The 14,859-nt window shown below is 40.3% G+C and overlaps 1 protein-coding gene across 1 annotated transcript in view; it reads left to right on the plus strand.

Annotated features, from left to right (window-relative positions):
- Positions 1-2,425: 2,425 nt before the first annotated feature.
- Positions 2,426-14,859, plus strand: part of LOC139945274 (dedicator of cytokinesis protein 9-like) — an 86,626-nt gene continuing 74,192 nt past the window's right edge. The window contains 2 exon segments of the mRNA XM_071942607.1: positions 2,426-5,546; positions 14,642-14,758. Of these exon segments, the coding sequence (XP_071798708.1) occupies positions 3,477-5,546; positions 14,642-14,758 (2,187 nt within the window). The 5' untranslated portion in view covers positions 2,426-3,476.

The raw sequence follows: 14,859 nt of genomic DNA on the forward strand, positions 1-14,859 counted from the left end.
ATCAAAAAACAAACAAAATTTGTCACACCTAAATGGTCTTCAAAGTTTCTAGAAAATAGTGAAAGAAGAAACAACCCTTTTTCCACAGAACTGTGTGCTTTCAGATGTCTGAGAAAGGCCTATCACCAGCAGAGAGTGGGTTTGAATCCCCGTCTTGACACTTGCGTCCTTAGGCAAGACACTTATTGCTTTGTCCTTCAGATGGGACATACTGTATTATGTAAAGCCATAGCCCATTTAGCACATATTACATGTAAAACAGGCCATTTTAGAAAGGATCTTATTTTCACCACAAATCCAACTACACACATATAGGCCTACTTGTACACAACTGGGCCCAATTTCAAAAAGCCTGTAAGCATAAAAATATGCTTAGCATGAAATTTCTTCCATAATAAAAACAGGATTACCAACCAAATTTCTACGTGATTTTCAGGATACATGTAAGTAAACAACTGCTGATTGCCAGTAACAAGCAATATGCAACAAATTAAAATTTGGTTGGTAATCTTGTTTTCATCAAGGAAGCAATTACATGCTAAGCAAATGTTTGTGCTTACAGGCTTTATGAAATTGGGCCCTGAACTTTAACATATTAGTTGTACCAATAGAACTCAGCCATCAGCATTATGCCTGATATTTTGAGATGTGAAAAACAGATGCTCCGTGCGGCGTAATGGCTCATTAGTCCAAGCCCAAGATCATCCTGTGTGCACTTCAAAGTCATAGACTTTCATTCCTTTCACTCTGATCTGTCTTAAAGGGAAGGTATACGTTTGGTAATCACTATTAAAATAAATGACAATGAAAAAGTGTTGGTTAGAAGCCTACATTAGCTTTAGATAGTATAAAGCATTTTGAGAGAAATTTCATTTCAAAGTAGTTTTTTATGCCCCAAAATTTGGATCTGAGAAGCGTTACTACAGTAACGATGCCGTATGCAAAAGTAATAAAGCACATACACACAAGTGCAGTAAATTCCTGTCAAAGCATAAACATTTTAGTTGTCGATTTCAAACTGAGTCACAAGATTTATAATCACACTCACAGGGTTGGTTGGGTCACTTGCTCTAGATAAAGCATTTTTAAGACATAGAGGACACTATAGGAGTGTACTATGTACAGTACTGTTTGATTTGGGTGTATGCAGATAGAAAAATTTACCCAAACCTACTATAGTGTCATAATGTAGTTTTGTGTCAAATCAGATCTCAAAATGGCCTTTTGTTGTTGGTGCGAAAACTGAAGAACGATTTTACTATGTCAAAAACAAAACAAAAACATGATGCATTATCCCTTTAAAAGTAATCATCACCCCCAAGCAGCAGGGATAGGTTTTCTTTCTTGTTTTAGTCACTGCAACATCTGTGGGCTTCCAGCACATGATGAGCTGTGGGGAGTTTTGAGTTACCCCTACAGCTGGACCTGCTTAGTGGATTAGTGACTTTAATAAGTGGTTGAGGGCATTAACTCCAGGGCAAGAGTGGCCTCTGGAAGGGGGCATTATTACACATTGTCATGAGTGAGAGTGAAGTGTGACTACTGTCCTGGGAGGTGATGACAATAACATGTGAATAGCCAGACGCAAGAACAAACGATGGGCTGTTAGTAGTTGGCTAGCCTGTGGTGTTATAGCATGGATCCTTCCTCAGTGGTTAAAGCTTCACTGTGATAAGGATGTAAACAACATTTCCAATGATTTTGTATGGTGTGTGTGACTGGTGTGATCATGATACGTACATGTAGGATACATGTTAAACTGTGCACGTACATGTAGGATACGTTAAACTGTGCAATACATAATTCACATGTATTTGTGCACATTGTCAGAGCATCAGCAAGGAACAGAGTTAGTCTGCAAGAACAAACGCTGGGTTGATGGACTTGTGGTGTTACCGCTCAACTGACAATGACTGATGGTACATTGTATATAAACACCATTGTAAATTATTTCATATGGTGTTAGTGATCTTGCATGTAGAGCATGGGTGTGATCATGATTCATTATAGAATGTGTGTATTAACTGTGCAATACATAATTTGCTTTGTGCACATTGGTCAGAGCTTGTCTGCTGGGGATATTTCCCTGCTGCGTTCTTGACTCTTGTTACACTACAAAGAAGTCCTCCATGGAAGAAGTGTGTGAAGTAAGTGCTTGGCTAAATACACCCGGAGCCATTTCAACAATTTGTCACTTCTGAACTTTGTGTCTCAACTTTTGCCTACAACTTGTGTCTCAACTGCCATGGTAACCCTCTCTGGAACAACTACTAGACCTGGGCTGGTAACCTTGGAGTGAGTACCAACCAAGGGATGATATCGTTCACTTTACATTACATTGGATGTGTGGGTGCAGTTGATGTGTGTGGGACGAGAAACTGATCACATGCATGCAATTGGTACAAGGTCTGTCGCAGTGTATAACTGTCTGACTACACTACACACTACAGACTAGCTCTTGTGTGTTGGATTGCTAGTATAGAATCAGGATATAGCATGAACCAGGAATTTGATAAGAGTGTGGAGTGTGGAATCACTAAACAGGAAGACGGCCATCGTTGGTGAACTTATCAGTCGAACCCAATTTCTACATCGCTATCAGTGTAAGTGCACAATGTGAAACAGCTATGTAGTATGGTGCCAACTGAATATTTGAAGTCACTCATTAACCCAGAGTGCTCTAGATCACCTAGAAATATCCATTAATCAGCAAATTATGACATTGTATACGTATGAATATTTGGATAAATCGAGGTGCAGAGGTCATCTTGTTGAGTCATTTTGATTTACGGATTCCTGGGTGGACATCGACAAATTGCTGCTGGAGAGTGTGGAAATATTACTACAGTGATTGGGAACTGCATACAATTTCAGGCTACTGTTGTGTAAATATCATGACAAGTCGACCAGGAATGTTTTTGTTTTGGACAAAGGATTAAGTTTTTAACAACACTGCATTGTTGACATTGCGTCGTCAGTGGGTACTTACACTTCCAATATTTGATTATCGCTTGACCTAAAGTTGGGATGTTTACTGAAATGTCGGTTTCAGATGACGGTTTCTACATAAGGTAAGAACCACAGAACATGAACGGATGTCAACAAATATTAACAGCGTATTTGTTTGTCATTGGCTACACCAATGGTTGGTTTAGTCTTTGCTCCAGCCTGATCAGGAATGTCGAGGCATACATTAATAGTCTCCTTTCAAGCCGTCTGTGTAAAGTTATCTTTAAATGTTGCCAATGTGACGTGTACAGTGGATTCGGTTACAATCTTGGATGACTAATAGAAAAAAGACTACATTGTGCTCATAAGGGAGAGCAATATGGTATCTGTACCACGCTGTGACTTGTGTGTCACTGCAATGATCCACAACAGGAGATAAGAAACAAAAGTAGATTTCCTCATGCTGATATTCTTGTGAGAGTTGTGACTATTTTTGAGTTGATAGCATAGTGGAGAATTTTACCGTCATGGCGTCTAATGCTGTGGATAGAAAACCAGTGAAAGCCATGATGCCTAGAGTTGGCGTGGCTTCGACAACAAGCGGTGCGTTGAAACCAACACTTGCAGCACGGAAAACAACGTCTACGACATCAACTACCACGGCTACAAAACAACCCATGTTGCCACATTCTAGTCATGCAACTCATGCAAAAGTAAGCACTGCAACTCACGCCAAAGTGAGCACTGCAACAACGAAAAAACCTGTGGCTCGACAACGCTCATCTGATGGCTTACAGAATGGCAAAACTTTGCACAGTCTGTCGCCCTCTGGGGCTTTGAAACCGAACATTTTGAAACATCAGTCGGGGGAAGGAACTAAAGCAGCCGTTTCAAAACAGGGGTCAGGAGCATCACAAAATGTTGAGTCCTCGAAGCACGAATCTGGAACGTCAAAAACGAGAGTAGGAAGTGGAGCCCACAATTCAGACGCCACAAAGCATGGATCCACTCATGGAGCCACTAAATCAATGGTTTCAAAACAAGGTGGATCAGTAAGCAAGGAACCAGTTAAGCCAACCAGGACTCCCAACGGCATTGCCGCTAAGCGTGTATCAGGCGAAACCAAGCCAAGTATTGCAAAATGCGCAGCGGGAACCGGATCTGTGACTTCAGCGAAGGGATCTGTGACTTCAGCGAAGGGATCTGTTTCTAAGCAGAGCTCAAGCGACAGCTCTCTGACTGTAGATTCAGCTAAGAGAGGCTCAATTTCATCTTCATCATCAAGGGGGTCTATTTCATCGTCTCTGAGGAACTCAACTTCTCCAAGAAACTCATTGACTCCGAAAAACTCGGTGTCGCCCAGGAATTCCATCTCACCAAGAAGTTCGGTAGCCTCAAGATCCTCAGCATCACCAAGGAATTCGATATCTTCTGGGCACTCTGCCTCGCCAAGAAACTCAACATCCTCTGGCCATTCGATATCTTCTGGGCACTCTGCCTCGCCAAGAAACTCAACAACCTCTGGCCATTCAGCGTCTCCAAGAAACTCTGCATCGCCAAGAAACTCAGCATCTCCAAGAAACTCAGTATCTTCTGGAACCTCGGCGTCTCCAAGGAACTCCGCATCTTTGAAAAACTCAACATCTCCAAGAAACTCAGTGTCCCCAAAGACCTCAGTAACTCCAAGTAATTCAACATCTCCGAGAAACTCGTCAGTTTCTAGCGGGCTCAAAAAGCCTGCTCCATTGCCTCGAGGTCTAAGTGCAGACCAAATACCTGCGCCGGGGAACGACACATCCGTGTCAACCAAAACGTCAGTTTCACAAAATGACACGTCCGCAATAGCCCAACCAATTCATCCCCAAAAATCAAGTGCAGTCAATATATCACCAAGGCAAAGTGTTGTGACATCGAAACCTGATGACTCATCTGAGTCACTGAGTTTTGAGTCACAAACTATCTCACCGAGATTACCACCCACATTATCCCATGCCGTCCAAACATCGGTTTCGCAAAAGGACATGTCCACCTCAACCCAACCAACTCAACCCCAACAAATCTGTGCAGTCAAACCGACTATATCACCGAGGCAAAGTCTCATGTCAAGTACATCAAAACCTGACGTCTCATCCGGGCCAACGAGTATCGAGTCACAAAAAATCTCACCAAGATCATCGTCTACCCCTGACCTGAACTCCAACGACATTCCCGACCCCCCACGAGCCATCTTACGAAAAGCGGCTTCCGAGAAACGAGAACGAGACAAAATGATGAAACTCCCGATCCAGAAATCGAGTTCCGTCAACACGATGCCAATCCACAAAGCCGAAGCGACAATGAGGATTTTATTAGCTCAGTCAGCCTCTCGAACGAGTAACCAATCGTCGACTCAGATCTCACGAGGGACTTCCAAGGAAAAATTTGAGTTGATCTCCTCACAAAACACTTCCGCGAGGCCGTCTGTTAAATCGCCGGGTTTGACGATCGGAAACGGACGGAAGATAAGTATCTCTGCGCCTGAGCCGATCAGGGAGGAGCTACCCCCTTCTCCTTCATCACCGGCCCCGCCCACTTCACCACTCATCGATTTCTTTGGGGTTAGTAAACATTCATGTTTTCAAATTTTCAAATTTGTCTACCTATTTTTTTTTTAAAGCCAGCAGAAAGGGATTGTGTCTTAAAATATTTTTAGTAGTTTCGCAGGTACAAAAGAAAACAAATTTTTCTCAAACTCTTCTGTCCAACAAACTTTCTAAGATTAGTCCATGACAGTTCATTTAATTTGGAGATCCCCATGTCATGTCAAGATTAACTGCATCTGAAAAACAGTGTAGAGCAAGATCTTTGACAGGTCTTACTCATTTTCTAATTCTGGATCGTCCCGAACTCCTGCTGAGCATTTCATGACAGTCAGCGTTTATGATTACGCACGGAAGTTTTGTAATTACGTAAAGGAAGTGAGGTATGTCCAGACAACATGTAGAGCTTTATATATTGGGTAATGTTGTTCAGAAAACTTTCAAAATGTGTATATAGCGCACGATGACAGTTTTTAGTTTCATATGATCATGTAAGCAATTAGCATATACATGATATTGCCCTTCTAATAATAATAATAATAATAATAATAATAATAATAATAATAATAATAATAATAATAATAATAATAATAATAATAATAATAATAATAATAATAATAATAATAATAATAATAATAATAATAATAATAATAATAATAATAATTTATTTTTAATATAGCGTCTTACATAAAAAATCTCAAAACGCTGTACAGTGATTTACATATTATAAACATTCAGCTAAAAAGAGTAAGCAAAATACAGCAAAATTACATTGTACAATAAGAACAACAAAACAAACAATGACAAACACCAAAACGAGACAATCAACAAAATTATAACACCATAGAAAAGGCAATGGAAAAAACACAAATGTAAAGAGTCAGAGATAATGTCTTTTAAAAAGAAATGTTTTGAGGTGGGTTTTAAAAATATCAAAGTTGGTGATAATCCTCAAATGAATGGGTAAATTATTCCAAAGGGTGGGAGCATAAATAGAAAAAAGCCCGATCCCCATAAGATTTGCAAGTATCTATCGTCTCCGCACAATATTTTGAGATTTTTGAAACCATCATCGCTATTGATGATATTTTCCTCAGTAAAGTAGAGGGGGGGGGGGTATTTTTTAATGATTTTTTTTATTCATGAGTCGATCAAATTAACTTGGAGTAGGGATACAAACCACAATGCAAATATTGATAGTTCTGCATGGCCCCTTTGTACAATAACATTCCCCATACTGTTAAAATTTAAAGGCAGTGGACACTATTGGCAAGTACTCAAAATAATTATTAGCATAAAACTTTTCTTGGTGACAAGTAATAGGGAGAGGTTGATGGTATAAAACATTGTGAGAAACGGCACCCTCTGAAGTGCCATAGTTTCTGAGAAAGAAGTAATTTTCCACGAATTTGATTTCGAGACCTCTGATTTAGAACTTGAGGTCTCGAAATCAACCATCTAAACGCACACACCTTCGTGTGACAAGGGTGTTTTTTTCTTTCATTCATATCTCGCAAGTTCGATGACCGATTGAGCTCAAATTTTCACAGGTTTGTTATTTTATGTATAAATGTTGAGACACACCAACTATGAAGGCGTGTCTTTGACAATTACCAATAGTGTCCACTGCCTTTGATTCAATACAATCTGCAGGAAGACCTGTAATGCACCTCCTTCAGTCCCTGCATACATTTTTGCACACACCCACACACCTACATGTACCAGTTACTGTACCTGCATACTATACATAAATATACCTGACTCTACATGTATGTAGCTGTTTGTTCTCAAATTACTCCTGGGAAGTTTAGGAACTTAGTCACTTAAAGGTCACCAGGTCGTTCGAGGTCACTCAGAGGTCAAGGAGAGTCTTACAATCTGATACAGACATAAACCCTGCTTTGTTATGAAAGTTGACCCCTTGGGATGAGCTGGTTGTTTGACTGGATACAGTTTAAGATTTATCATGGTAAATTTATTGCTTTGTGAAATGTATTGGAGTTTGTTTATTTATTTTTTAAATTGATTCAGGATTTAAAGGGTCAGGTCTGTATTTGTTTGGTACAGTTATCGCAACTATGTTTGGTAATGAATCCGAAAGTTCAAGGCAATAACAAAAATACTTGTATAGCAACTTTGGAAAGTATAAATGCATTTTGAGAAAACTTGAAGTACTGCGGTTATGGAAAAAGATATCCCCCCCCCAAAAGGGGTATCGACAGGAACGTTTGGGTTCAAATGTTGACTTTCGCTCTGCTTAAATTAATTCTGGTCTTGCACACAAAATTCTTGTTCATATTTTGAGCTCCAAGCCCTGCAGTCTTCATGGTCCTGCAGATTTGTTTCCCAAGAAATTCAAACCTTGGTGCATGGCATTAGTAGTGTTGATGTACTGTAGTGTAGTGTACATTACACGTTCCCAGTCCTCAGTCCTCATGAGAAACACACACATTACATTGTGTATCCACCTTCAGTATCCAATTACTGAATGTAATTTTCAGAGAAAATTGCATGGTACTTCTCGTTGGATGTCTGGATGCAGAGCCCCCCCCCCTCGCCTCCCCGGGGGCGTCAACAGAGTCTCAAATATTGGAACATTAGCTTTGCACGAAGGTTAGTTTCTACATTACTTCTCCAGACAGCTTTGCCTCCTGTTATAACATTAGTCATCGGTAAACAAATTGCCGATGCGTTTTGTTGTCGGGATCGCATTTCCATTTCCGTCTGGATGTTGCTTGCCCGCGGTAAACAATCTTGGGTTTATTTGATGGTTTGGGGTTGCCTCATGATTAGTTATCGCAAATCCAGCTTGGTTTATGTTTATATTCGGGCCTTCAATTTTTTTTACCACTGATGTCTAGATTTTATTTTGTTATAGACCTTTGAACTTTCTTGAAAATGTTAATTTGTGCCTGAAATCTTTCATTGTCCGTTTGTATTGGTGTATGTAGAGAGTCTGTAAATCATTTATCATAACACCCTGGACGTTCAGGAGACTGCTACCCAGTTTCAAGGCCCACCCCCCTCTCATTGTAGCCCCCTCCCCCCTCATTGTCCCCCCCCCCCAAAAAAAAAAAAGTTTAAAAACGGCAGGCCCCTGGGAGGAAGATTTGAGGCCCAAGTCCCGCTCTTTTCCTTGCACCGTTGTTTTTTGTGAGACCACAACCATACATTCTCCCTATGTATTTTTACTATAGAAATATGGGAACCAAAGTCTGTTTTCACACATGTGGAAACAAATTATTAATATTAGCCACATCAAAAAGTCTCATCGTCTTGTCTGTCACCTCGCAATCAGTCTCTCTTCTAAGATAAAACCTAATTGGAATTCTCATCTTGCATTCTTGGAAAAATATTTTTCTTCTCATTGTTTGGTCGAGACACCACAGCCACGTTGATTTTTCGTTACACGGTGTTCGGAGTCATCACCTCAAGCCGTCCTCGGCCTGATATTGACGCTCACTCCTCGCATCCGAGACGCCTCCCCCCGAGGGATTGAATGTTTTCTTCTTGTCTACGTCTTCCATGGCATTCAGGACGCGAGACGGTGATAATGAAGATTGATCCGTGAGACTCCTCGGTAGACGTTGGTGAGAGGAGTCTAAGAACTATGATTGTCTGAGAAAGATGATAGTTGTGGTTTTGTTATCTATGATAGATCAATGAGGTATTTTTTTAGATCAACATTGGATAATTGATGGGATGCGGTGTTGTTGATTGTTGACATTGTCAAGGAAGGAAATTTTTTGTAAAGGATGATAAATTTGAGACTTTGATCTGAATTTAGACTTTTTAAGTCAGCCTGCTGAAGAAAAACACCCATTATTTTCCAAACAGAGCTCCTGCTCTGTGAATTATTTCTCTAGTGCTGAGGATACTTTTCCTAAAGCTCTGTGAAATCTAAGTCCAGGGGTTATTTAGATATTTAAATGCCATGGGAAAACATTGGAAAGTGTCTGAGAAAGACCTTGCTAGAGTTAATACATAGTCAGCCTTTGCCACTTATTGCATAGAGTAGATGTGAATTTGCGGATAACATCGCTATGACCTATACCCCCTCCAGGCCCCTCTGCTCCCATCACCACATTCCCTTTCCTGTTCACACCTCCCACTCCTAGTCAATTGCCCGTCCCACCAATCCCTATGTATACCTTCCTTCTCTTCTAAACTTACGGTAAATCAACACTCGCAGGCACACCTATCTCCTGGAGTCCAAAGTTTTCACAAATTTGTCAAAACAGTCCTATCATTTTGTACATTGTAATGTACATAATGGGCTCAGCGGCCGATTTCACTAAACGCTGGGATCAATCCTATCTTGAGTTAGGACGAGTAACCCGTCCTAACTTAGGATTAATCTTAAGGTCTGCATGCTACAGTGCAGGGTTGGGACTCGTCCTAGGTCCTAAGATTAATCTTAAGTTAGGAAGAGTTTGGTGAAATCGACGGCTGGTCATTGATTTCATTATCCATACTGTAAGAACAAGTTTTGAATCAGTCCCACAGACCTTGAACTTCGCTCTTGAAGGGGGCACAGCAAGTTTTCCTGTTTTCTATTGCAAGTTACATGTAGTATGTAAATTTGGATTGGAACTTTGCAAAGAGCACCATAGCAAAAGCACAGGGCACCACAGCAATGGACCGTTTCGGCTTCCCACCGCGCACATGAGCAAGACACGTGTACAAGCTCTCCTAATGACATTCTGCACGATTCTGCCGCGCGTGCCAAATATACGCGCACGCATGACCGAGTTTGTCCGACCACAATCATTGCTGTGATTGGTCAAATGGGTGAACGCGCACAGTTTGATTGATAGGCGGGATCGGTCCATTGCTGGTTTTAATTTGGGGGCCTAGTCTCAGGTGCCCCCCCCCCCAACTCTAGCCATCACACCCCATCATACCCTCGTTAAAACACATTCATTGAGGGGTGACGTCCCCCACTCCTTCTCCCCATGGTAACACCATTTCCTTCTTTCATGGCAACACCAGTGAGCCATGATCAGACTATGATAATAACCACCCGTATCCAATGTGAAGAAAGGACTTTGTAATACACTCTATTTGACTTGAGAAAAGTCTTAAACGGTTTCACACCTCTATGAATTCATTTGGAAAATCAGGCGTTGTTGGATTGATGGACAGGTAGCAGGCCTTGAATTTGGTTCTTGAAGGGCTACAGCAACTTTCCTTTGGTTAGCGGCACTTTTATCAGGAATGGAAAATGTAAATTTGTATTGGAACTTTGCAAAGAGCACCACAGTAAAAGCACAGGGGGGGGGGGGCAATTGCTGGGGATGCCGCGGGTTATTTCAAGGCCTGTAGTAGCAAAGTGGTGCGTGTTCTTCGTGGGGGACATTGGAAGCAAATCCCCCACCAATTTAGGCGACTGAGTATGGTACTTCCCCTTAGGCCACTTGGCCCATTTTCATAGTGCTGCTAAGGAAATTTTACCTGACAATTTTCAGCTTCGCTAAACAAAGCAGGAAACGAGTATTTTAAATTTTTACATCCTTGTAAACAATTTTTTCTCTCTTTCCTTTGTCCCTATAATTAACATCCTCCTATATGCATGTGGTGACCCCATTCTTCAGAAATCTGCTAAATGGAAACCTTTTGTTTCCCCTTTTTTTGTTACACATGTAGGTCCTTGGTCGCCATATGGTAATATTATAACAATGTACGACACATCTACACTAATATTGATTATGGTACATACTGTAGAACATTTCATTTCAATTGTGTGTTCTACAGTATTTGTCAACCTTACTATACCACTTTATATTACAGGCCTGGAAATAACCCACAGCACCCACAGCAACTGCCCCAGTGCCCTCTGCTTTTGCTGCACATGGTGCCCTGTACAAATCTACATTTTCTCATAAAGGTGCCCCTCACCAGATACAAATTGCTGTGTCCCTTAAAGTTCAAGGCCTGATATAAATTGTCAAGCTATTGCAAAAAAAAACACACACATTGTACATGTCGACCTGCACATCAGAATCTATTTTATCTTGGCCTGTGGGGGATCTAAACATTTTTGTATGCTCTTCGTGGTTTTATGCTCTGAAATCTCGGCATCTTTCCAAAACACTCTCTAAATATAGTGCCAAGATTCCTTGTCATTCTGACTGTAGAAGCTTTCCCCTCGATCAAGGAAAAGAAAATAAGTTAATTCATTGGTGATGTAGATGAGATAAGATTGTATATCCGCTTTCATGTTTATAGCGTAACATTCACCTATGTATGATTTGCCATCTGTCTATATATTATTAGTTCCATTGGACGAGGTACAGTACAGGCGACCTTGATTTACATTGCAAATGAGTACCGGCTCGGAGGTTGTTATAATACTGTATAAACCTCAGTAGGTGTTTTGTGGAGTGCACCGAATTGCAGCGCATTTTCCTTGCTGGTAATCCGTTTTTACATCCATTTAAAGCCATTATACACTTTCGGAACAGGAAAAAAATTACAGAGTTCACAGATTTACAAATAACTTACAGGGTTTACAGAAGGTAATGGTAAAACACTTCTGTAGAAATATTAATATCCCATGAAATGCTTTACTTTTTGAGAAAACATTCAAACAATTATCAATTCTCGAATCGAGAATTACGGATTTATAGTAAACACATGTCATGACACGGGGGAGTGTGCGGAAACAAGGGTGGGTTTTCCCGGTATTTTCTCCCTACTCCGATGACAGATTGAGCTTAAATTTTCACAGGTTTGTTATTTTATAAATATATAAGTTGTGATACACGACACGAAGTGCGGGCCTTGGACAATACTGTTTACCGAAAGTGTCCACTGGCTTTAAACTAGATGTGAAGTCAATATTGCCTATTTTTACAGTCTTGGATTTTACATAAGTTTGTGAGTCTTGTATCTCATCTTGTGGTGTTAACTTCAGGGTTTGCTTGTAACCTTTTCAATGACTGGCCAGTGGGACCAGTTAAATTGTCGTTTCAATCAGGGCCCAATTTCATAAAGCCTGTAAGCACAACAATTTGCTTAGCATGAAATCTCTTCCTTGATAAAAACAAGATTACCAACCAAGTTTTTATTTGTTGCATATGGCGTGTTACTGGCATTCAGCTGTTGTTTGCTTATCCTGAAAATCACGTGGAAATTTGGTTGGTAACCCGGTTTTTATTAAGGAAGAAGTTTCATGCTAAGCCAATTTTTGTGCTTACAGGCTTTATGAACTTGGGCCCATGTGAATGGTCTGCCAGCCTTTTCAATGATCCCTTTCTTTCATGATTTTCTTTCAACATTGTCATATTGTATGGTACTTTAGTTTGAACCATACCAAACAATCAGATCAGTCTGCTTGTCTGTTTGTATTTGTTTGTTTGTTTGTGTTTTTGTTTAGATGATCTTCTTGTCAAGAGAACTCCCACAAGGGGATATAAAATAATGTCAAGCTAGCAACAGCCAATCTCTCTCATACAAACATTGATTAAATGCCTATGATTATAAATTGCACAAATGAAGAAATTGTGATTTAGTATCTAGATGATCATACATGTACTTATTCTAGTCATTGTGAAATCAGCCCTTACACGTTACAAAGTAGCTTCGTAGGATTCAAACCCACAACCTTGTAATTGCAAGTCCTGCAGTCTAACCACTAGACCACGGTAATATTGTTCAATTGAAAAACCTAAGACAACCGGACTTGTCTGATTACAAGTTTACTGGCCCGACTAAACTCACTGGCCTCTGGCCTTTGGTTGAGTTTTATAAAGTTTGATTCGGTTCCCTTAATTTACTTCAAACATTCCTGGCGACCCCTACCTTTTTAACTAAACCATGTCGTACAGAGAGAAATACTTCATGATTCATGCTCGTACATTGAACGTACAATGTAACATAATAATGTCTTGTGGACGAAACTAAATATCACAGCGGCCAAACACCAGGCTCCCCTCACGGTGTCACAGCAGTCATGTGTCACTCTGAAATGCCGTCACTGATGTCAATTAATGTAACAGCCAATCCGCTAAGGCAAAAAACAAACATGTTTAGCGTCCCCCCTTTTCGAAAAAAGGAAGGAGTTTTTTTTGTTTTGTTTTTTGTTTTGTTGTTGAAATGGCAGCCTGACATAGTTTTTTATATAAATAGCTGGGCTATTTTTCAAAATGATTTTTGGCTGTTCGTTAAAATATATCCTTTTTTCTTTTGGTAAAAAAACAAAACATGGAGGCGGTCTCTAAAAAGGAAGCGGGCAGGAACGCTAAACATGTTTTTAATTTCATTTTGCCTAGTGTGTTCGCCAACTGGCCTAGTTATACCCTTTGAAGTAAAATCAAATTAAAGTGTTTGTCCTGATTTTTAAAACCGCAAGATGACGACTTTGGTTTTGACACTTTTTGTCCGCAGCAGGTTCATACATGTAGGTTTGTGGAAATGTTGGTGAACATTTGGAATGTGATAAAAAAATGTTTGAATACTGTAGGCATGACATTCTTCCTACTTAAAGAAGTAATTTTCCACGAATTTGATTTCAAGACCTCAAGTTTAGAATTTGAGGTCTCGAAATCAAGCATCTGAAAGCAGCCAACTTCGTGTGTCAAGGGTGTTTTTTTTCTTTCATAGTTATCTCGCAACTCTGACGACCAATCAAGCTCAAATTTTCACAGGTTTGTTATTTTGTGCTTACGTATGTTGAGATACAGCAAGTGAGAAGACTGGTCTCTGACATTTACCAATAGTGTCCACTGGCTTTAAGTTTGATTCCCGATTTTTTTTGCCTTTGGACAAAACAGAAAAATTGTATTTATTAAAGCTTACACCATGTACACATGAAGGCCTGTATGCTTTGTTTTTGAAAGGGCAAGGGCACCAAGGCATTTTCTCATTGGTAAAGGGCACACCAGGAGGAAATTGACAAAATTCTATTGGAGCATTTGAAGGGCACCAAGGCATGGAGGTGATTGCCCTTGAGAGCCTCCGTAAAGTATCAGGCCTGGGTGCAGGTCAGCCCTTGTACGTACTTGACAAAAAATTCCTACTTTTTTCTAAGGACCAAATGTCATGCCTTATACTCCCGTAGACTTGCATTTTAACTTTATTTCCCTTATTCTGTTTTATCTCTACTTCTGCAGGAAAAGCAAGAGTTGATCGAACCAGTGGAGTATGAGGAACACATTCTGAAAAACAGAAACGTTATCAACAACGACCCGCTACGCTCGCTGATTGTGTTTCCGTATGATGATGTATCGGTAAGTTTAGCATCGTCCGACTTCCTTTGCATGATTGAGAGAATAAAACTAGAGCCAGAAATATAGCCAAGTTGCTTAGCATGCTTTCAGAGCCCAAAAGT

The sequence above is a fragment of the Asterias amurensis genome, chromosome 12 (genome assembly GCF_032118995.1).
Source record: "Asterias amurensis chromosome 12, ASM3211899v1".
Lineage (NCBI taxonomy): Eukaryota > Metazoa > Echinodermata > Asteroidea > Forcipulatida > Asteriidae > Asterias > Asterias amurensis.